This window comes from Triplophysa rosa, unplaced genomic scaffold (genome assembly GCF_024868665.1).
Source record: "Triplophysa rosa unplaced genomic scaffold, Trosa_1v2 scaffold7_ERROPOS2016172, whole genome shotgun sequence".
Taxonomy (NCBI): domain Eukaryota; kingdom Metazoa; phylum Chordata; class Actinopteri; order Cypriniformes; family Nemacheilidae; genus Triplophysa; species Triplophysa rosa.
Genome location: NW_026634815.1, coordinates 476,134 through 501,469, shown reverse-complemented (window position 1 = coordinate 501,469; position 25,336 = coordinate 476,134). Strand labels below are relative to the sequence as shown.

At 39.5% G+C, this 25,336-nt stretch overlaps 1 protein-coding gene across 2 annotated transcripts; it reads left to right on the top strand.

Annotated features, from left to right (window-relative positions):
* Positions 1-3,724: 3,724 nt before the first annotated feature.
* Positions 3,725-25,285, top strand: LOC130551235 (aminoacylase-1-like). 2 transcript variants are annotated; one of them, XM_057328788.1, is made up of 9 exons: positions 3,725-4,454; positions 4,780-4,851; positions 5,419-5,562; positions 14,479-14,543; positions 14,802-14,906; positions 14,991-15,085; positions 21,765-21,841; positions 23,965-24,054; positions 25,122-25,285. In XM_057328788.1, exons 3-9 carry the CDS (start codon positions 5,433-5,435, stop codon positions 25,130-25,132), a joined length of 573 nt encoding a protein of 190 aa, XP_057184771.1. In that variant the 5' UTR covers positions 3,725-4,454; positions 4,780-4,851; positions 5,419-5,432; the 3' UTR covers positions 25,133-25,285. The 2 variants fall into 2 exon arrangements, with proteins under 2 accessions (XP_057184771.1, XP_057184770.1); XM_057328787.1 differs by having other exon boundaries at positions 3,725-4,566.
* Positions 25,286-25,336: the final 51 nt, after the last annotated feature.

Sequence of the window (25,336 nt, the reverse complement as noted above, 5' to 3'; positions counted from 1 at the left end):
TTTTTTTTCTCGATTAGAGTTTTGGGTTCCTCGCCACCGTTTGCATACTGTTCTTTTGCACTATTTGCCTGACTAGGGGGTTGCTTTAGAATTAGAATTTTAAAGTTTTACTTAATTAATATTGCATATAGGAATTTATAGTCTGTTATATTTGACCTGTGCTTCTCTCTCCTTTATCCTAAATGTGTGTGTGTGTCAGTGACGTGTGCGTGTGCGTGCTGGTACGTCCTGCGGTGTGTGTTGTGTGTGTGTGGTGTGATTCCACACCAACACATGGGGACTCGTGTCACCGTGGGGACCAAAATTGAGGTCCTCATGGGCAAAAAAGCTAATAAATTGTACAGAACAATATTTTTTACAAATCTAAAAATGCAAAAACTGTTCTATGATCTTTAGGTTTAGGGATAGGGTTAGGGGATAGAATATACAGTTTGTACAGTATAAAAAACATTACTCCTATGGACTGTCCCCACAGGGATAGTCAACCAAAGCCTGTGCGTGTGTGTGCGTGCGTGCGTGTGTGTGTGCGCGCGTGTGTGTGCGTGTGTGCGCGTGTGTGCGTACTTGTTTGTGTATGTGTGTGTGCGTGCGTGTGCGTCCATGTGTTTGTGTCTATGTCTATGTGTGTTAGTATGTGTGCATATTGTGTGTGTGGAGTGTTTTGTAGGTATGTCTGTCTTCTGTGTTTTCACCTTTTTCTTGTTTTTCAGGTACAACTTTAATTGTTTTGCTTATAGTCAATATGTCTTATGTACAGCTGCATTGTAACAATGACAATTGTAAAAAGCGCTATATAAATAAAGTTGAGTTGAGTTGAGATGAGATCATAATCACCTAAAGCGTAACTTAGTGCATTGCCAAACCGCACACAAGGTGTAACGTTAACCTTTTTTTCTGTGGCATGTGAGTTTTTTCACAATAAGAATATATTGTAATCACATATTTAGTATTGTTAAATCCAAGTTAATAACAATCTTTGACTAAAATATATATTTGTTCCCTCAGACCTGCTCTCGACTGTCCGTGTCCGTGTTGACACACCCACAGCAACTGTTCTCTTGAGGTGAAATTTTTATCTTATCTAATTTGACTTATTGCCATACATAGATAATAAAATTGCCATTAAACCATTAAAAACCAGCTATTACCATTATTTACAAGATCCGGTAAGTTACCATGGCATCAATATACATCACAGGATATTGCCATGATTCCAGTTCAAAGGGAGCGTAACGTATATGTTACTTTCAAAGGGTATTAAAGTGCACTAAACTATTGTCATGAACTACTAGGGGAAGAGAACCCATATGCAGGCAGCGGGGATGAAGGGGTTAACAAAATCAAACAAAACAAGAACCCACGTGGGGGAACAAACACTATCAACCAAAGAATCTTTACAAAAGGGGAAAACAAAAACTTCCCTCAAGGGGGACAAAAACGAGAACTAAAATCATAAACAAACAAACTCACTCATAAGGGACACGCAGGGCAAGACAAGGCAGGGCAGGGCAGGGCAGGAAAACGAGGAACCAGGAACACAGTGGATAAAGTACTGACACCATAAAGCAAAGGCACATAAGCACATCACACGCGAACACATAGAATGACCGACACAGGACAATGAAACATGAGGGTATTATATAGGGAGGACAAACGAGGGATGATCAACAAGGGCAGGTGTGGGTAATCAAACACTCCGAAAGGTCAACAATCTCTCTCTCCACATAAAACCTAAGGCTTTGTCATGACTCTGCTACAAGACCAAGAAAAGACATGACATGATGAGTCATGACAACTATATTCAAATCTCATGATTACGGCTAAATAACCCTTCACATTTCTGTTTTAAGTTTTGTCTGTGTGTGAAGACGCTGCAGGCAATCGTGTAGAGCCATGTTCTTAAGTGAAGTGAAGTGAAGTTTCACGTACACACGACAACGTTATCAAAATTTTTGTCTTTTCTTTTTCATAGACCAAGCTCGGAGACAAAAAAGAACCTAGCATCAGCCTTGGTACATGCATTCGCCTGTCTGCATTATAAAACTGAATGTGGTTATGTGAGTAGTAAGATTTGTTGCTATGTAAACAGTGCATGTTACGCATTATAATGGCAAAACCTGTGGAAATATGTAGTATTATTCACAATGAACTTCAGGCCCTGGGTTCAGGTGTATTGTATGTTCATACATTTTCAATGTCTTTCCAGGAAACATGATATACTCAATGCCGAAATAATAGACCAGCCACTGGGTTCATTGAAGAGAGACTGAGGAACATACGAAAGTGACTGAGGCGCTTGAGACCACCACAAGGAAAGATGATGCCCCATGTGGGACAGTCATGCCAGGTAATGGGTAGACTGAATTCTTAAAGCAACAGTTTACCCAGTAATGAAAATTCTGTCATAATTTACTCCCCCTCTTCTCATTTCAAACCTGTATGACTTTCTTTCTTCCGCAGAGCACAAAAAATGATATTTTGAAGAATGTTGGTAACCGAACAATGGGTGGTACCCATTCACTTCTATTGTATGGACACAAAACAAATGCAAGTGAATGGGTACCGCTGTTGTTCAGTTATCAACATTCTTTAAAATATCTTCTGCTGTGTTCTACAGAGGAAAGAAATCATACAGGTTTGAAATGTCAAGAGGGTGAGAAAATAACGACAGAATTGTCATTTCTGGGTGAACTCTTACTTTAAAGGTGTAGTTCATCCCCCCCAAAATCCCTGAAATCTCAAACTCCAATGACTTTAAGATATCAAGAAAAGCTCTGGCTGTACAAGAATTTGTACAAGAAGTACAGCCCATTTGCTGGGTTAAAATTAATAACCCAACTTCTTGGGTTAGTTTAACCCCAAAAGTGTTCTGTCCTATATTTACCCAGCAGCTGGGTTAAAAACAACCCAAGTTGGGTTGTTTTTAACCCAGTGTTTTTTAGAGTGTGTGCTTTTGTGGTTCAGCATTATTTTGCATAATTTTAATTCCTGTGTAAATGCATTTATGATGCTTTTGAGCTGCATTAACGGTTAGTGTAAATACACATTTTCGTGGTTTTATGCCGCTTCAGATTCGGTTTCTGTGTCGTTTTTGCTGTGTAAAGAGGCCATTAAGCCAGACATTGATGTCCTAAAGGGGCTTATTAAAGTTCTGACTAAATTTGTAAAATAAATAAATTATTTAATAAAAAACGATTTATCTTATTTCTTCTAACCTTTATCCGAGCACCTCTTTAATTGACCTATTTTGTTATGCTTTCAAAGGATAGATATACGTGTTGTTACATTACATAAACTTATTGCACATTAAAGTAAAAAAGAACTAAAATAGGTAAACATTGTGTGCAAAAATGTAAGTGTGTAGCCTACATTTTGATCAGCTGAAACTATGCAGCATATGTGCTTTTTTAATGTAGGGGCTATGAGCATAACAGAATTTAAGAAAGCTGAATCAATATCTAAATGTTACTTATACACATTTTAATCAAAGACATGTAAAATGTACATAATTAATGAATTAATTATTATTATTTATTAATGATAACTTGTCTTTACTGTTAATAGGGAGAATTTAGATTCCCCCTGTAGGTGCACTTTCAAGCTGGTTGCCAACGAGATACGATTGGTCACGTGGCAAGCATGCCGTTGAAGCGCCATGTTTGTAGTCCAAATGCTCTTCAACGGGCAACGCAACATGCACTAGTGGTGGGCGATACTGCAAAATTTGGTATCGATCCGATACCAAATACATATAGGGTCAGTATTGCCGATACCAATACCAATACGATACTTTTTACTAAAAAAAAATACTTTTGTGTAGGGGAGAGCAGTATGTCATTGTTTCTCAGGTGAATGAATGATCAATTCTTTAGACAATATTTTTTATTAATGTATTGAAGTCACAACGCTTCTCTTCCTCTCGGCCATCCTGATCTCTCATTCAATGTGCTATCAGCTTCGCTCACTCAGTTCGCTGCTCCTCGGCGCGTTGTGTCAGTGAGTCACGTGACGACACAACAACGAATCGCAGCAGGAGGGGGAGGAGTAGCAAAGTGGGCCAGGATGTAAAAGCAGCGTTTGCTCAGGATTGTAGAGGTAGAAGACACGAGCAAAGTATAATGAACGTAGAAGTGAGATATTTAAATTAAAATATCGATTCAATTACAATTGTATCGATCTGATACCAATACCAGTGTTGGCATCGATACTATCGATATTTAGATCGATCCGCCCACCCCTAACATGCACTTCAAACAGAGTTGCTAGCCCATAACCAAAACCACGATCACACGAAGTGTCACTCTGTGTACGAATTATTGCATCTCGCTCTTTTTAAACATTGTGGACAGCAAAAAGCATCAAGTACGTCACGAAAATGCATGATCTGACGTCATGACGCAATCGTGTGGAGGATTTGTTATTATCGAGCTTGATAACGGGTCTCTGGAGCAAAGGTGGGTATTCAGTGACATTTACGTTACATGAGCATTTCCAGAGAGAGAAACTTTTAGTGAAGCTTTACTTCATCTGTCTGCTCGAGCTGAACAATTCTTGGCGTGCTTGCGGGTGAGTGAGTGAAGATCGGCTGTTATTCTTCGTGACATTATTTCACTTTACTTGTAAAGTGAACTTGTACTCTTTACGACCAGACTGCTTTTTGTTTGAGTCATTGCCACTGTTTTGTGTTGTTTACATGAATCACTTTGAAATCTGATCTGTGTTTACTCGTGTCTCTGTCGTGTTGCGAGTGCTACATCGATGTGTGTTTTCATGTTTCAGATTAAAGGTGCTTAAAGAAGTGCTGTGTGTGAAGGGTGATAATAGATTGTGTGCTTCTTCAAGAGCCTGCTTGTAAGTGACCTGTCAGCATCTTTTAAATTAGCATACGTATGTCGTATTATATAAAATGTTTAAGACAACACTCCAGACATTATTTTCAGTTTTTCTAGCATGATTATGTCTAGCTATGTGTTTAAGTAAACTGATGATTTCTGTTCCATTCTGTGAACTATAGTGACAAAATTTCTTCCAAACTCCAATTGAAAATATTGTTAATATTTGCAGAGAATTGAAATGGGACAAAATAACAATAACAGACACCTTTTATGTGTCTTTACATTTTCGCAGTTTTTCACATTGCTGTTGGGTGATTTTATGTCATTCCTGAATTTTGTTTCTGTTGAAATTCAACAAACATTGGGCTGAAATTGACACAATACATGCGGAAATGTAGATTAAAGGCAAAACTGAAGAGGTCTTTTCATTTTTTTCCATGGCTGTAATATGAATTCATCCAAAACATCACTTAAATTTCTCCCCACAAATGAAAAGAAATGTTGGATTTAAGAGAATAAATCCTAATTATTTATGAGCATTAAAATTTGTTTGTATGGTTTTGTGTCATGTGTATTTATACAGGAGAGTGGGTGGGGATGCTGCCTGATAAAGATGGACCGGGTGAAGGAGGAGGAGTTCAGGACAGAACACGGTCTGAAGATACTTCAGTAACTCTCTTCAGAGAATATTTGAAAGTGAAGACCGTCCACCCTCAACCCGACTACGGTATGTGAGAAAAAAAAAATTAATGGAGTTTCACCTCAGAGGTTTATGATGTGGATTAACCTTCGCCCAGGAATTCACATTTGGCCCGTCTGATGTCCTAAAATGCTGTCTGCAGAAGTTTTGAGACACAGCCACGTGATCACGTCTTGAAGCACGTCTTAGAGACGAGTTAACTTTAGTTTTTAAACATCCACCCAAAGTCCATCTGCTAGTGTGTGTGTGTGCTCTGTTTATCCAGCGCTGTAAAACAGATGGACGTTACACATTACAGAGCTCAGTTGTGTTAATAAATCAGTTAGGATGACTCAAAATGCATAAATAATTGTCTAGACCAGTAGTTCTCAAACTTTTCAAATCAAGTACCACCTTTATTATTACATGGCTCGTTGGAATGGAATGCTTGATGCTGATTGACCAGTCGCGAAATTTGCATGTTGGTCATTCCCAGATAACAACCTCTCAAAACTAATAACACACGGTAACCTGGATGCAGCAAACCATTTTGACAAGTTGAATGTATATATATCTTTTAATAACATGACATTATGTTTACAAATGATTCAACCAAATTGCCTGTTCGTAACATCTGAACGTCGTTTTTTTACCTTAAAACCGAAAGTAAACGGCTTTCCTCACGGAAGGTCTGCTTTCTGTAAAAATTAGCTAATAAAATATTTGCGGCTGCCTGTACATTATCCCTTACATAAAATTAGTACCACCCAATGAACGCCATAAAAAATCACATGAATAAACACTCAAATTAATAGTAGAGCTGAGAATCTCTACTTGTCTTATGATTAGATTCACATCGTACTCCAATTCTAATATATTATTAATACACTTTTTTTAAGTTAGTCAGCAGTAATAGTGGACACACAACACTTTTCTGTTGTGCACTGTAAACAGGGCTCTTTAAATGACTCTTATCGGGGATTTATTAGCTTTGTGGGGACATGCAGAAAGACTACAAACCTATATTAAAGACAAACAATGTGGAAAGATTATTTAACACAGGAGATAATTATAAATGTATACATAAACATGCAGAGAACAGCTGTATACAGTATAACAAACAGATATCTAGAGATCAGATTATAAACGGGACAGGTGTTTTATAAGGTGGTGATTATAGGATCTGTTTTAAGTAAGTCCGTCTCATTTCACTTTTCTATAAGGGCGGTTTCACATTAGCACTTTTGGTGCACACCCGGGTTCGATTAAAGTCAGAGTTCGGTTCATTTGAATGATGTGAACGGTGTCTTCCGAACCGTGTGCGCACCCGCGAACTGTCTTTGGTGTGTTAAGTTGTCCATGCATGATGTATTAGACATGTAAAATTGCAAAAATTAAAGTGTCGGAACAAAAGATGCATTCTATCTAAAAGCGAATGCTCACCCAGACCTGCCTGAAACGCCTCGTGTAACCACACCCCGGCGAATGTACGTCACTTCATAACATGATTTGACTAAGACCGCCCAAATCTAAATGCAAGTAAGCTGGGCGTACTTGTAAATCTCATTGTATCGTCACCGTTGCGGAGACGCTGTGTGCAAGGACAGTCTGGCGCTTCAGATTCGCAGCCTGTAAGTACAAACCCGATTTAAAAAAAATTGGGACACTGTACAAATTGTGAATAAAAACAGAATGCGATGATGTGGAAGTTTCAAATTTCAATATTTTATTCAGAATACAACATAGATGACATATCAAACGTTTAAACTGAGAAAATGTATCATTTTAAGGGAAAATAAGTTGATTTTTAAATTTCATGGCATCAACACATCTCAAAAAAGTTGGGACAAGGCCATGTTTACCACTGTGTGGCATCCCCTCTTCTTTTTATAACAGTCTGCAAACGTCTGGGGACTGAGGAGACAAGTTGCTCAAGTTTAGGAATAGGAATGTTGTCCCATTCTTGTCTAATACAGGCTTCTAGTTGCTCGACTGTCTTAGGTCTTCTTTGTCGCATCTTCCTCTTTATGATGCGCCAAATGTTTTCTATGGGTGAAAGATCTGGACTGCACGCTGGCCATTTCAGTACCCGGATCCTTCTTCTACGCAGCCATGATGTTGTAATTGATGCAGTATGTGGTCTGGCATTGTCATGTTGGAAAATGCAAGGTCTTCCCTGAAAGAGACGACGTCTGGATGGGAGCATATGTTGTTCTAGAACTTGGATATACCTTTCAGCATTGATGGTGCCTTTCCAGATGTGTAAGCTGCCCATGCCACACGCACTCATGCAACCCCATACCATCAGAGATGCAGGCTTCTGAACTGAGCGCTGATAACAACTTGGGTTGTCCTTGTCCTCTTTAGTCCGGATGACATGGCGTCCCAGTTTTCCAAAAAGAACTTCAAATTTTGATTCGTCTGACCACAGAACAGTTTTCCACTTTGCCACAGTCCATTTTAAATGAGCCTTGGCCCAGAGAAAACGCCTGCGCTTCTGGATCATGTTTAGATATGGCTTCTTTTTTGACCTATAGAGTTTTAGCCGGCAACGGCGAATGGCACGGTGGATTGTGTTCACCGACAATGTTTTCTGGAAGTATTCCTGAGCCCATGTTGTGATTTCCATTACAGTAGCATTCCTGTATGTGATGCAGTGCCGTCTAAGGGCCCGAAGATCACGGGCATCCAGTATGGTTTTCCGGCCTTGACCCTTACGCACAGAGATTGTTCCAGATTCTCTGAATCTTTGGATGATATTATGCACTGTAGATGATGATAACTTCAAACTCTTTGCAATTTTTCTCTGAGAAACTCCTTTCTGATATTGCTCCACTATTTTTCGCCGCAGCATTGGGGGAATTGGTGATCCTCTGCCCATCTTGACTTCTGAGAGACACTGCCACTCTGAGAGGCTCTTTTTATACCCAATCATGTTGCCAATTGACCTAATAAGTTGCAAATTGGTCCTCCAGCTGTTCCTTATATGTACATTTAACTTTTCCGGCCTCTTATTGCTACCTGTCCCAACTTTTTTGGAATGTGTAGCTCTCATGAAATCCAAAATGAGCCAATATTTGGCATGACATTTCAAAATGTCTCACTTTCAACATTTGATATGTTATCTATATTCTATTGTGAATAAAATATAAGTTTATGAGATTCGTAAATTATTGCATTCCTTTTTTATTCACAATTTGTTCAGTGTCCCAACTTTTTTGGAATCGGGTTTGTATATTTTCATTGTAAAAGACTTTGTTACGGACTAACGCGAGTTGAGTTTGTTGTGTGTTTCTGATCTGCAAATGCAGACACGCCGTGCGCAACGTGAAAAAGACAACATAAGGCCTAATAATCAGTAATAATGTTCCAACTAGAAGCAACAAATGCCGTTGTCTTTGTTGAGTCGCAACGAGACGTGGCGTAACACTGGTTGATCAAGAAGGGCCAAAGCGCTTGCGTTATTAATGTTAACATAATAATATTACCATTCCCTGCTGTAATGCGAGCTTGTTTCTATCTCACACAAACTCCGTATGATGTATATGGTTGTATGTTTATAGTCTTTATAACGTCGTATACTGTATAATAGGTAAAACAGTTAGCTATATCTTATGTTTATTGTATTGTATTTCTTAATTTTTTATACCCATAGGCCCTTATTTAAATCATCTGTGCACTGTATTCTATTGTGTTATGGTCTCTGTGTACTGTTGTTGCTGTTTCTGTGTTCTGGATGCTCCTGTCACCAAAACAAATTCCTTGTATGTGCAAACATACTTGGCAATAAAGCTCATTCTGATTCTATAGTTTTTAACTATTTAACATAATATTTTTTTAATAAAACCTTACCAATCCTTTACATCCTGCTCAAGTCGCGCTGGCAAAGTTGATGTATCAGCTTGATCATCTTCATTTTCCGTATCAGATTCGGGCTCAAATTTATATAAGGAAGTACCGATGACATTTTATCACCTGTCAGTACAATTGCTTTGGAACCTGATGTTCCAAATATGGTAAGCGGCGTTACATTCCGTCACACGCTTGCAGTATTCAACCAATCACTATGCACTGGTTAACTGGCCATTCATAGCACACCTCGCTTTTCAGAGCGATGAGCTTTGTAAAAAATCAGCGCGTTTAAGAGAGGCGGTGTAAAGAGGAGATACAAACGCACTTTATGTGGAAAATACCGCGTTTTTGAACCTTAAAGGAGACATCAGATGAGAACCCTACTTTTTCTCTGTTTAAGTGCTATAATCGGGTCCCCGGTGCATCTAGCAACCCAGAAAACATGAAAAATAAGAACCCAGTAAGTTTGTTTTGGTGTGCCTTTCCCTGCAAGCATGTGAGAAATCGAGCCGTTTAGATTTCGCTCCGATTGTGACGTCCAAAGCGGATTTTATTATAATTTTACCACCCCTTAATCTACACAGTTCCACCCACCGCGCTCCACCATTGTTGTTTTCTCAAGTGACAGCGGTGTACGTGACGCCATGGCTAAAGTTCATGGACAACATGCAATGTCCAATTGTCCAAAACCTCGGAAGAGACAGGAGTGGATTTATTTTATTATTTAGTGGAAATCCATCAGAAACCATAAGTAAAAACCTGCTTGTTTGCGCGAATCACTTCAAGCCGGAGTGCTTTTTCAACCTGGCACAGTACAAGCAGGATTAGCTTCAAAGTAGTTCCTCAAGAGGGATCGAGACCGACTGAACGAGACAAAACTGCCGATGCAAGTAATATTTATCAACAGTCTGAATTGACGTACATGTACCGTATGTATAGGAGGATAACGTTAGCATATGATAGCGAAGGGAGCTAAGTCAGTCACGGGCTAAATAGAACATTCAAAGCCAGTGTTAAACTTACTTATATATAAGTGCAGATAGACACTTGGAGTTTAGCTCTATGTATGTTAATACATTATGTGCGTTAATATGTTTAGCTGCGGCAAGCTGTTTTTTTTTGCTAATGAACAGGGGCGAACACTGGAGTTAGTTTCGTTTTAAACATCTCAAATCATTCGTGCTTAGGCTGAAAAATCTGTCACACCAAACTAGCTCTCACGTTGTGTATGTAACGTTATAACTTGTCAATGACAAGCTCTAAAATCCATGTAATTCCGCTGAGATCTGCAGTGGATTCTGTGGATTTTAGGTAAGCATACACGCACAACGTAAGCGCATTCGGATGTGCTGTTTGCTGTGACTGATTTTTTTTGTCTCTGGACGAATGATTTGAGATGTTTAAGACGAAACTAACCGCAGAGGAATTCAGGAAATATCATTTAGCTAAACCATTGCCATGGCAGTACTACACGTGTGTTGTGTTGATACGCCGGACAGAAGGGGGGTGGGGTTCGCTGTAACTCATTATCAGTTAAAGAGACATGCACCAAAACGGGTTGCTGTGAGCATAACTGTTTTTGACGAGGCAAGAAGGGTTTTGTTTACATAGCCATTGAATGTTTTTAAAGAGCAGGTTTCATGAATCTCATAAAATTACCGGCATTTCAGTGTGTAACGTAGCTTTCCTTCAATTTTGACGATCTGCAAAGTTGTTATTCCAAAAAGTCCATGATAAATTAAGATATTGGCTTCCAAAGTAAGGAGTCGACTCCGAACCGCCCAAACAAATCGTTAGGCTTTCGAATCTTTTGAGTGTAACATCGATACGTCACAGTGTAATGCATCAGCACAATCCCCGCCTTCCCGCGAAACAGGAACACTCTGACCTGCCCACTAGCACTTCAGGTAGTGTTGCGTATACAACATGTCGAGGGGACGCTGTGTTTTGTGCTGTGAACGCAAATGTACTTTGTTTTCGCTGCCAAAGGATGACGATGTGAAGGATCAGTGGTTACATTTTTTTTCCACGATACCACTGCAGTACAATTCCAACCTTGTGTAATGTGCTCGTCATTTTACCGACGACTGCTTCTCAAATTTTGGCGAGTTCAACGCGGGATTTGCCAGCCGCTAGACCCTTAAAGATAAGTCAATACCAACTTTATTTGGACTAACAAGCGTCTCAGAACCACAAGCTGTAAGTATGATAAATACGTTATGTGTACATGTTAAATTGAGTGCTTACAATATACGTTAAAGTAATTGTGCTAATCCGTGTTGTATATTTAGTACAGCTGTAGGTTTCCAGGTAAACAACGTATAAGTTAACAGTGTTACAGTTTTAATAATCCAACTCTTACCTAATAATGTGGCGGTTATTGTAGACTGTTGTCGTTCTACATGTCGTAGTATTGTACAAACTGTATCCCTTTATCGTTTAGTCACGGTAGCACTTTGCTAACGTGTCTCACATTATGGTTTTGTCAAGTGTGCAAAGTTTAGCTGTGGTCACGATCCCCTTCAAACAAAACGGTTTGCTTGTCATTATTTTAAAAACGGACTGCAGCACTATATCATTTTATTATGTAAAGGTGTGTGCATTATTTTGGAAGCTCTCGCTAACTTGCTCAGTTACTCCTCTCTGTATAATCAAAGTAATGATCAACTTTTGGATAGAGCCGTTGTTGTTCTCCCACAGCTATGACGAAAAAAGATCAACAGAAAACAATAGTCTGAATGGTTTATGAAGATAAGTTTATGAAGATAAAAACTTGTGATATGGTAATACGATGCCATTTTTACACACAGCGTCTTTGTTTACAAAAACCTTCCTGAGATAAGAACTGTGGTAATGGGCGTTTCGTTTCTGACACGCAGTGTATGAAGAAAGACCAATCACAACTGATTGGGCCAGTTGGCCAATCGGAGCACACTGGACTCGCGGTAGGGAGGAGCTTAGAGAAGCGGAACATTTGAACAGCTTCGGAGGAATCGTTTAGGGATCTTTGAGAAATGGATAGATACTAAATGCTTATTTTAAGAAAATAGCACCTTTTTTTTACACTTTGATGCATTTGAACATGTTGTTGGGGACTCTAATACAACATTAGGACACTTACAAAAACCTTGAAACCTGCTCTTAAGAATAATGTTCAGACAATTCATGAAACCCTAACAAATCATACCAACTTGTTGAAAGTGCTCATCTGAGGAGACCTTTAGCACTGGTAAATTAAGCTCTAATTCAGTATTTCTGCACTTTAACCACTGTTTAAACTGTTGTTAATGCCTGTATAAATTCGTACTGGATTCGTTTCTGACAATCTGAACTATAGTGTTTGTATCTTTGCTAATAGAACAACATAGGTGTCAATGTACAGCTTGATGATTTTACGTGGTTATCAAAACAGTTATCATTAATATGTGCATCTTATATACTGTATATACAGGTGCTGGTCATATAATTAGAATATCATCAAAAAGTTGATTTATTTCACTAATTCCATTCAAAAAGTGAAACTTGTATATTATATTCATTCATTACACACAGACTGATATATTTCAAATGTTTATTTCTTTTAATTTGATGATTATAACTGACAACTAATGAAAATCCCAAATTCAGTATCTCAGAAAATTAGAATATTACTTAAGACCAATACAAAGAAAGGATTTTTAGAAATCTTGGCCAACTGAAAAGTATGAACATGAAAAGTATGAGCATGTACAGCACTCAATACTTAGTTGGGGCTCCTTTTGCCTGAATTACTGCAGCAATGCGGCGTGGCATGGAGTGGATCAGTCTGTGGCACTGCTCGGGTGTTATGAGACCCCAGGTTGCTCTGATAGTGGCCTTCATCTCTTCTGCATTGTTGGGTCTGTCATATCGCATCTTCCTCTTCACAAGGTCAGGTCAAGGTTAAGGTCAGGCCAGTTTGCTGGCCAATTAAGAACAGGGATACCATGGTCCTTAAACCAGTTACTGGTAGCTTTGGCACTGTGTGCAGGTGCCAAATCCTGTTGGAAAATGAAATCTGCATCTCCATAAAGTTGGTCAGAACACATGTTAATTCATAAAAGACAAGTACATTGTAGTTTGCATCTCTGAAATCTTACCATTTATCATTTTTATTGTAAAACCGTTGCCTTTGTGACTGTATAGTGAGATGTGAGAAGCCAAACATAACAGCCATTAGCTCCCGCCTGCCGACTGTCTTCTTCAATTTGATTGGCTGAACGTTCTGTCTTCCGTAGTTTGATTGGATGAAATTCTGCTTGGCATCTGTAATTTGATCCGCTTAAATTCTGTAAACCCTGTTGGCTTGGTCAACCTTTTGAAATTAGGTAGTGTCGCGCTAATCTCACTAGAAGCATCTTGGGCGTGACTTAAAATGACGCGTCTCCCGTAGGTCAGGGTTGACTGATCTGAGACTTCAGAGGTCCCAAGTCCGACGTCGAGTGCTGTTTGAGATGGGAATATCTGAAATTCCAGATGTCTGGAACATACCATAAGCATTCCCTCCTTGTAGTGGGATGTTATCACTATTAATCACTCATACAATGGCGCTTTGACTCGTAGTGCATGTGAGAAGTGCCGGTATCCAAGAAAAAGTGAAGGCACGCTAAAGATTCAAATAAAGAAGTGCCGATACTGTGTACCGGTGCGTACTGGCCCACTTCAAGCACTGATTTACACGCTGCTCCCGCTCTGTGTTTGAGCTGCCTGTCACGCCTGAGTTACATCGACCAATGATAAATAAACAATAATTCATACAACTATATTACACTTTCACATAGACTAAATGAGAGGTATTCCATATTTATTGATCATGTATTAGATATTTGAAATTGTATTTGAAATGTAAATTAATATATAGCGTTTTTAATTTCCTGTCATGTGGAGGACCACTGGTGGGACGCTTACCACAGTTTGAGAACCACTGGTCTAGATCATACAGTATCTTTTATCGTCTGTATGCTGTATCATTAGACACTCTGGTTCCTCTCAAGGCCTTATGCTATTACTATCTTATATCGTCCTTTGTATACATTTGTATGGGATCTCTTACTGTACATTTGCATATGTCTGTGTCACCTAAATCATTTTCAGATGCTGCTTTAAGATTCCTGGAGCGGATGGCAGAGGAGCTCAGTTTGCCCATGAAGAAAGTGGAGGTAAACATTGTAACATGTAAAGATTTTAGAGGTGCTCAGGCTTGATTTTCATATGAACGGTGCATGCACCTTGCTCTGCCAGTTACATTTGACTTGTGTTCTCTTTCATGCATTTTAATGGTTTTGTAGTGCCCAAACCAGACGTGATACGACAAGCAAACCATGACAAGTTTTTTTATCCTAACCAACAGCAACTCTCCTGTCACAACCACACAAACACTGTGAACAATATTTCTCTGACTCTTCTCAATGTGTCAGGTGTGTCCAGGTCGAGTGGTTGCCATCATGACGTGGGTTGGCACCAGGCCGGAGCTGAAATCTGTTGTGCTGAACTCACACACTGATGTGGTACCGGTGTATGAGGTATGAGGTCAGTTACCAGTCACGGAACAGAGCTTTATGTGTCAGCAGCTTACATCTGGCTGTTTGTCTGTCTGTCTGTCTCAGGAGCACTGGAAATATGACCCGTTTGCTGCCGTTAAAGATGCTGAAGGCAACATCTATGGCAGAGGAACACAGGATATGAAATGCGTCACAATACAGTAAGCTATCGTGTGACTCCTGTTTGTGCTGGGCAGTATGACCATAAATTAATATAAAGGTATTTTCCAGATTTTTTCCACACTACAAAGAAATGAAGGGTCTATAATTTTTATGGTAGGTTTATTTTATCTGATTGGGACAGAATATTAGAAAAAATTGAAGGGAAAAAATGTTATATAAAGGTTATAAGTTGATTTGCATTTCAGTCAGTGAAATAAGTATTTGATCCCCGAGAAAAAATAACTTTCTACTTGGTGGAGAAACCCTTGCTGGCAAGCACAGAGGTAAGACATTTCTGATAGTTGGTCACCAGGTTTGCACATGTGTCAGGATACATTTTAGTCCACTCCTTTGTAGGGCTGTGCGATTTGGGGAAAATATCTAATTGCGATTTTTTTGACAGACATTGCAATTGCGATTTGATTTGCGATTTTAACTTTTCTAATTCAAGCTTCAGCTCAATATTGTTGTGTGGAGCACAGTATGGGTATAATTACCCTGCTGAAAGAAAACAACAAAAAAAACATTACAGAAATTCTAATTGTTTCCATTAAAACCATTACAAAATTCATGTTTGTAGTGTGTTTTGGGCATTATTCAAATCGGGCTTACTGTTGTTCAATTGGTTCCCAGCTTCAAGATTACATCACACCAATAGAATCCAAATACCAGTGTACACTATTATAGTTTCCATTAAAACAAATACAACTCCCATTGTAACCCTTAAATCCATAACATTTTCTATTGTGTTAGTGAATTATTAAAATAGTTCATAGGTTACATAGGCTGATTTATTATTTTTAAGTATGTGGGATTTTTTAAAACAAGTAGAAAATGTGCTGAATGTTTAATTTCATCCAAGTGAAATTAGCAAAACAGTTAGATAGAATTTACATTTGTTTGAAACGCGGAGCTAGGCGTGAGTTGACACAGGGTGCCGCGTGCGTCAAGGCAACAGGCGTGTGTGCGCATCAAGTTTAAACCTCCTCACTCAACTTTATTTATATAGCGCTTTTACAATTTTCATTGTTACAAAGCAGCTGTACATGAGACACATTGACTACAAGCAAAACAATCAAAGTTGTACCTGCAAAAACAAGAAAAGGTTGAAAACACAGAAGACAGACACACCCACACACAAAACACTCCACACACACAACACGCACCAACACACACACCCACACACAAAACACTCCACACACACAACACGCACCAACACACACAGACACAGAGACACACACACACACGGATGCGCACGCACACACACACACACACAACACACACACACACGTACGTACACAGACAAGTACGCACACACACACACGCTCAGTGAGAGCACACATTTAGGATAAAGGAGAGAGAAGCACAGGTCAAATATAACAGATAATAAATTCCTATATGCAATATTAATTAAGTAAAACTTTAAGATTCTAAAGCAGCCCCCCCGGTCAGGCAGATAGTGCAAAAACAGTATGCAAACGGTGGCGAGGAACCCAAAACTCTAATCGAGAAAAAAAACCTCAGGAGAACCCAGGCCCAACCAGGGGATTCCAGTTCCCCTCTGGCAAAAGCTGCTGCCTCTGCACAAGCTCCAGAGAACTTGCACAACAAGGCTAAATAAAATAAATAAACTTAATAATAAAATAAATTATAGTTTAAGATTATCATTAATAATCTAATAGCATTTGAAGTTTTGTGGTGAAGACATGTCAAGAGACCGCGTCCTTCTTTATCCAGCTCTATCATCTCAGCTCTTGTCAGGTCCCCACTTCCCATTCTCCGCTCTACCATCAGGTCAGGCCATGAACTGCATCCTGCTCGCTGTGGTAACCTTGGAACAATGAGACAAGACTGGCTGAGAGTAGAGTACTGTTCTGTACTCTTTGATGCAACAAGTACATCAGTTGTGTTTTTGGTTCCGGTTGATCTAACTAATGCAGCCTAAACCCTCTGAAGATTTATATTATGGAAGAGTAGTGTATGCAAGATTAAAAAGATGCGTCTTTAGTCTAGATTTAAACTGACAGAGTGTGTCTGCCTCCCGGACAGTGCAGGGAAGACTATTCCAAAGTTTAGGCGCTAGATAGGAAAAGGATCTACCACCTGCACTTGATTTTGAAATTCTAGGTATTACCAACTGACAGGACGCCTGAGAGCGTAATGCACGTGAAGGACTGTAATACAAAAGGAGTTCATTCAAGTACTGAGGAGCTAAACCATGTAAGGCTTTATAGGTAATAAGCAAGATTTTAAAGTTAACGCGATGCTTTATAGGTAACCAGTGCAAGGTTGACAGAACCGGGCTAATATGTTCATACTTTTTTGTACGTGTAAGAACTCGAGCTGCCGCGTTTTGGACCAATTGGAGTTTTTGTAATAAGCCTGCAGGGCAACCACCTAACAGTGCATTACAGTAATCTAGTCTTGATGTCATGAATGCATGAATTAACTTCTCTGCATCTGAATTGACAGCATATGACGTAGTTTAGATATATTCTTAAGATGGAAAAACGCAATTTTACAGGTGTTGGCGACGTGGCTCTCAAATGACAGATTACTATCGAATAGAACGCCACAGATTCTTTGCTGACGACGAGGGTTTTATGGAACATCCGTCAATAGTTAACAGTATTCTTGGTTGTTACTTATAGCAGTTTTCGGTCCAATAAGTAACACTTCCGTTTTGTCCGAGTTCAGTAATAAAAAGTTGTTACTCATCCAGTTTTTTATATCGACTATGCATTCCATTATTCGATGGAACTGCTGTGTTTCATGAGGCTTCGAGGAAATATAAAGTTGAGTATCATCAGCATAACAGTGAAAGCTAACTCCGTGTCGCTTTATTATATCTCCTAGAGGTAGCATGTATAATGCGAAGAGCAGAGGCCCTAAGACTGAGCCCTGTGGTACACCGTACTGGACTTGCGATTTGCGTGACACCTCATTGTTTATTGCTACAAATTGAAAACGGTCGGATAAATAAGATTTAAACCATTTCAAAGCTATTCCCTTAATGCCGACATAATTTTCGAGTCTATGTAGGAGTGTGCTGTGGTCAATGGTATCGAATGCAGCACTAAGGTCTAGCAGCACCAATAACGAGATACAACCTCGGTCAGACGCCAATAGCAGATCATTTGTAACTCTGATCAAAGCAGTCTCTGTACTGTGACATGCTCTAAATCCAGACTGGAATTCTTCATTGATGTCATTCCTTTGGAGGAAGGAGCATAATTGAGTTGAAACTACTTTTTCCAGAACTTTAGATATGAAAGGTAGATTCGATATAGGCCTGTAGTTCCTTAGTTCTCTAGGGTCGAGTTGGGGTTTTTTGACAAGGGGCCTTATAACAGCCACCTTATATGCTTTAGGCACATGTCCTAATGTCAGAGATGAGTTAATAATACCAAGAAGAGGATCTATAATTTCTGGGAGCATCTCTTTCAGTAGATTTGTAGGTATAGGGTCTAGTATGCATGTTGTTGATTTAGATGATCTAATAATTTTAGACAGCTCATCTTGATCTACGGTATAAAATAATTGCATTTTCTCCTTAAGGGCGCTGTAGTTAGTTTGTTCAGCGGGTTTCACTTCTGATTGCATTGTTATAATTTTTTCTCTAATATCTTGGATTTTATATGTGAAGTAGTTCATAAATTCATCACTGCTATGCTGATATACAGGATCAGAAGTCACTGACGATTTATTTTTTGTTAATTTAGCCACCGTGTTAAATAAAAACCTAGGGTTGTGCTGGTTTTCTTCTATTAGTGATGAAAAGTAGGCGGATCTAGAAGTTATTAGGGCTTTCCTGTATTTTCGAATACTATCCTTCCATGCTGTACGAAATACCTCTAATTTAGTTTTCTTAAAGTTGCGCTCCATTTTTCGGGCCGCTTTCTTTAGAGCCTGAGTGTGTTCATTATACCACGGTGTGGGGCTGCCATTTTTAATCTTCTTTAAACGTAGTGGAGCAACTTTGTCTAGCGTTACCGAGAAGGTGGAATTAAAATTTTCAGTGGTAATGTCAAGATCTTCAACGTTATTTCTCATGATTTGAGACAATTCGGGCAGATTATCGAGAAACGCATCTTTGGTAGTTGAAGTTATTGTTCTACCATATTTGTAACAATGAGTTTTATTTGCAGCCGTAGGCCAGTGAAGCAAACATAATACCAGATAATGATCCGAAATGTCTTCACTCTGCTGAAGGATTTTAACGTCGTCCACATTTATACCGTAAGACAGTATTAAATCTAAAGTATGATTACGAAGGTGAGTGGGTCCTGACACATGTTGACTAATGCCCATGGAGTTAAGAGTGTCTTTGAAAGTCCACGAGACGCGCAACGCGGGGCAGAGACGTGCGAGTATGAAACAGGCTATGTGTGCGCATCAAGTTTAAACGGCTCGTCCACGAGACGCGCAACGCGGGGCAGAGACGTGCGAGTATGAAACAGGCTATGTGTCGCATCAAGTTTAAATGGCTCGTCCGTGAGACGCGCAACGCGGGGAAGAGTCGCACGAGTATGAAACAGGCTATGTGTGCGCATCAAGTTTAAACGGCTCGTCCGAAGAGTCGCGCGAGTATGAAACAGGCTATGTGTGCGCGTCAAGTTTAAACGGCTCGTCCGCAAGACGCGCAACGCAGGGAAGAGAGCGAGTATAACACAGGCTGTGTGTGCGGTCTTCTGAATTGGATGGTTCTTTAGTATTTATTTGCCTAATATGATCGATCTGACTCTGCAGATGCCATAATAACACACACTCTCTCTCTCTCTCCCGCTTTCTGTTTTTTTGTTTTGATTAGGCATAATGGAGGTGCGCTCACTCTGTTGGTTAGCAAGAATGCCACTCAAAGCGGGCTTGGAACAGACGCGTTTCCTATATTTCACATCGTTTCCACATCGCAGCCTCTTGCGATTAGCAAATCGCAACGTCTCACATCACGATTGCGATTCGATTTCGATCAATCGTTCAGCCCTACTCCTCTGTCAATCTTTTAGGTTTATTGGCTGTCGCTCAGCAAATTGGAGTTTTAGCCTCCTTCACAGATTTTCTATAGGACTAGGGTCTAAAGACTGGCTAGGACATTTAATGTGCTTCTCCTTAAGCCACTCTTTGGTTGTCTTGGCAATATGTTTTGGGTCTTTGTCATGTTAAAGGCACATCCACGACCCATCTTCAGTGATCTAGTTAAGGGGAGGAGGTTCTTGTCCAAGATTTTATGGTACACTGACCCGTCCCTCAGCCCCTCAATGCGGTGAAGTCATCCTGTATACCTGTAGCAGAGAAAAAGCCCTAAAGCAGAATGTTTCCAACACTGTGCTTCTCTGTAGGGATGGTGTTCTTGGGGTCATAGTACGTCAATTCAGACTGTTGATAAATATTACTACATCGGCAGCTTTGTCTCGTTCAGTCGGTCTCGATCCCTCTTGAGGAACAACTTTGAAGCTAATCCCGGCTTGAAGTGATTCGCGCAAACAAGCAGGTTTTTACTTATGGTTTCTGATGGATTTCCACTAAAAGTAAAATAAATCCACTCCTGTCTCTTCACGAGGTTAGGACTCTGTGCAGCGACTACATTGCATGTTGTCCACGAACTTTAGCCATGGCATCACGTACACCGCTGTCGCTTGTGAAAACAACAATGGCGGCAGCGCCGTGGGTGGAATTGTGTAGATTAAGGGGCGGTTATATTATAATAAGAGCCTGCGTCTAGGTCACATCAGGAGCGAAATCTGAACAGCTCAATTTCTCACATGATTGCAGAGAAAGGCTTACCAAAACAAAGTGACTGGGATCTTGTTTTTCACGTTTTCTGGGTTGCTAGATGCACCGGGGACCCGATTATAGCACTTAAAGAGAAAAAAATTGACTTTCATGCAAAGGGTCCTTTAAAACTAAAAACACATCATGTTTTATGCTTATATTGTGCAGGTGTGAGAGGAACACGATCGCTTTTTGAAGATGTTTGCTCATTAGTGTATTTAATATAACGTAATGCCAACTTGCAGTTGCTACACCTGTGTTACAGTGATCTGCTGTGCAGCCGTGCGATGCGTGCTCCCATTGCGACGTGAATGGGCGTAAATATGCAACATTACCGCTTATACGCAAGATGCACGCGTACATCCAAATGCGTCCGTTTAGCGCACGTTTACATAGAAAAGTGATGATAAAGTAGTGCCGCGGCATATAAATATGCATTCTGTGTGAATGGTCAGTCACTGTAGCTCACAGCACGCACACACTTTGTGCAGTAATAGCAAATGCTCTGTACAGTAATGAAAAACCAAAGAACCTCCAAACAACAGTCACGGCTCCTTGTTTTGGCAGTTCTTCTGTGTCATCACATTCTACAGCTTCAGTTTCGGAACTTTCAATGTCTATCCTATCCATCTTTGCCATCACGCTTTAGTAACACATACAGCTGTGCCCTCAAAACAGTGAAAAGGGACCCCACTGAAACACTGTCGTGCTGCGCCACGTTCCGCACGTTGTTTAAGCGGCATACACCGGTGGTATATTAAAAATTCATATAAAAAAAAAAAGACAAACCAGTATTCGATATGAACCGGTATATCGCCCAGCACTAACTCCTGTTACCAGCATGTAATCAGGTTTTTTTCCAGTCAGCTGACTTTCTGGGGGTATTGTGTTCATTTCGCCCTGCAGGTACATTGAAGCTGTGCGCAGACTGAAAGTGGCTGGGAAGAGATTTCCTCGAACTGTCCATTTAACATTTGTCCCAGGTCAGACCTGACCATCACATGCTAGAACTTTAGTCAGAGTAAACGCCATGTTTAAGTGAATGAAATCCAGACTGTGATTGCTGCATGAACACAAGCAAAATGAATCGATTCAAACAAAACGTCCATTAACCCATAAACAGACGTGTTCAAAGTTGTTGGAACCCCTCCTCAAAAAACGAAGAATGCACAATTTTCTCTGAAATAACTTGAACCTGACAAACGTAATTGGCATCCACCATTATTTATTCCATATTTAATAGAAATCAGACTTTGCTTTAGATTTTTTATTCCACATAATATTGTAAATAATAAAACAAATGAAAATGTCATGGACAAAAATGATGGGACCCCTAACCTAATATTTTGTGCGCAACCTTTAGAGGCAATCACTGCAAGCAAACGTTTTCTGTAGCTCTCAATGAGACTTCTGCACCTGTTAAGAGGTAGTTTGGCCCACTCTTCCGAGCAAACTGCTCCAGCTGTCTCAGGTTTGATGGGTGCCTTCTCCAGACTGCAAATTTCAGCTCTTTCCATAGATGTTCCATAGGATTCAGATCAGGACTCACAGAAGGCCACTTCAGAATAGTCCAATGTTTTGTTCTTATCCATTCTTGGGTGATTTTAGCCGTGTGTTTTGGGTTATTATCCTGTTGGGGGACCTGCGACTGAGACAGAGCTTTCTGACACTGGGCAGTACGTTTCGCTCCAGAATGCCTTGATAGTCTTGAGATTTCATAATCAAGGCACACTGTGCCAGATGCAGCAAAGCAGCCCCAAAACATAACCGAGCCTCCTCCATGTTTCACTGTAGGTATGGTGGTCACTTCTTTGAAAGCTTGATTTTTTCGTCTGTGAACATATAGCTGATGTGACTTGCTCCAGTTTTGACTCATCTGTCCAAAGGACATTCTCCCAGAAGGATTGTGGCTTGTCAATATGAATTTTAGCAAATTCCAGTCTGGCTTTTTTATGTTTTTATTTCAAAAGTGGAGTCCTCCTGGGTCTTCTTCCATGGAGCCCACTTTTGCTCAAAAAGCGACGGATGGTGCAATCAGAAACTGACATATCTTCACCTTGGAGTTCATCTTGTATCTCTTTGGCAGTTATCCTTGGTTCTTTTTCTACCACTCGCACTATCCTTCTGTTCAATCTGGGGTCGATTTTCCTCTTGCGGCCATGCCATTGGTTACAATTCCATGGACCTTAAACTTCTTAATAATATTTGCAACTGTTGTCACAGGAACATCGAGCTGCTTGGAGATGGTCTTGTAGGCTTTACCTTTACCATGCTTGTTTTATTTTCTTTCTGAGCTCCTCAGACAACTCTATCCTTTGCTTTCTCTGGTCCATGTTCAGTGTGGTGCACACAATGATACCAAACAGCACAGTGACTACTTTTCTCTGTTTAAATAGGCTGAATGACTGATTACAAGATTGGATACATGTGTGATACTAATTAAAGAAACTAATTAGTTTGAAATATCACTATAATCCAATGATGTATTATCTTTTCTTAGGGGTACCAACAAATGTGTCCAGGCCATTTTAGAATATCTTTGTAGAATAAGCAATAATTAATCTCTTTCCACAGATTCTTTGCTTTATTCTATGACATACCAAAGGCATGCAAGTATACATGATACAATAGCTTTTAATTTCATCACGCTTTAGGAGGAATGAAGCATTATTTCAATGAACTGTAAGGGTACCAACAAATTAGAGCACGTCTGTATGTATATGTTTATGGTCAAAAATAACATCAGTATATTGTCCTATTTGTTTTCTTATACACATTCCTGCTCTTGTTATCAGCGATTTATTGGTAGGCAGTTTTCCAGAATATTTGTTCCATTGTACTTTTCCTGGTGTCTACCGTGACAAATTGTACGTACTCTGTAAGTGCCCCACCCTGCTATGTAACAGGTACTTTTTACAACCAGTTGTTCATGGCTAAAACCATGTGGTCTGTCCTTTTTTGCCATTGAATATGGTCCACGGTCTGCTAGTTTTCACAACACATTTATGTGTGGCAGTATTATATGTTTGGTGTCTGATATGTAGTGTCTGTCCACAAAAACCATTGCAATGTCATGAAATGTGTCTTTTGTTCATGTCCTACACAGACGAGGAGGTAGGAGGTCACCAAGGTATGGAGACATTTGTAAAGCACCCTGAATTTCAGAAGCTCAACATTGGTTTTGCCCTTGATGAAGGTAAACAAACCTGTAGATTCAGTTTCTCATTTTTTTGTCAAACATCTCCGTGAAAGAATGCACATGCTAACTGCACCACTTTTGTGCCAAATTTCTCTTAAGATATTGTGTGGATAAAGCAATGGCACAAACAAGTCAATAACAATAATAATGTCATCGTGTCATCAGATTTACCTTTAGAGCTAGAACGTGATTTTATATCTTAAAATGTACCAACAATAGTCTGAATGTGCAGCCTTTTACAGAAACAGCTTTTTCATTTGACTCGAGTGTGTTTAGTCTTACTGGTAGTCTTACAGTCTTAGGCCCCGTTTACACTGCAGTTCTTGATGCCCAATTCCGTTTTTGTGACTATATCAGATTTTTTTGATGACCCGTTTACACCTTATTTTCAAAGTGACCTGTATCCGATATCTGCATTTACACTATACTCAGCGAAACAACCCAAGTTATAAGTACTGACCGGTAAAAAGAAGAAACGTCATTTGCCACGTCACTTATTTTTTAAATAGACTGCAGAACTAGTATCACGGGCAAAGAAATGACTGAAATTATTATTTTTTTGGTCAAATTTGTATTTAACATTATTAAATCTGCTGTTAGGCAAATGGTTCCTTTAGTAAATAAATATGTTATACCAGCAATATGTCCAAATATAATGTGGTAATAGTTTGCATATGTCAACGTGCACAAGAGAGCCTACCGGAACCTTTTTTTCCCACTTCAAGCACTGGCACTTTTCATACAGAGATTTTGGAAAATGCAGGCGTAATGTGTACCGGGATTTGTTTCTCTGTGTGCATATACACATAAAGACACATGACGTTAGGCTACTGTAATGTAATGTTATATTTTTTAATCGTGAACGTAGGTGTCACTGTAAAGGAATTTCGCTTGCGGTGTTTTAGGTGGCTCAATAGTGCGGTTTGGTTTTATTACAACTTTTCTTCTATTATTAGTGCCAAATACATCTAAATAAGCTCTGTTGATGGTTTATTATTATGTAGCATTTGTTGTTTATTAAATGTTTAATTAAATCATTTTTATTTATTTATTGGTAAATGCAGAACAACGATAAGAACAAAAGGTAGGCTTCTTTTCTCCTTTAATGAGAGAAGGATTAGCTTTACATTCAGCCAGTTTATGCTACATACTGTATAAGATATATACAGTTAGGGCCATAAATATTTGGACAGAGGCACATTTTTTGTTATTTTAGCTGTGTATCAATATGTTTTCGAGTTACAGTTTTATAATAGATATTGTCTTAAAGTGCACATAT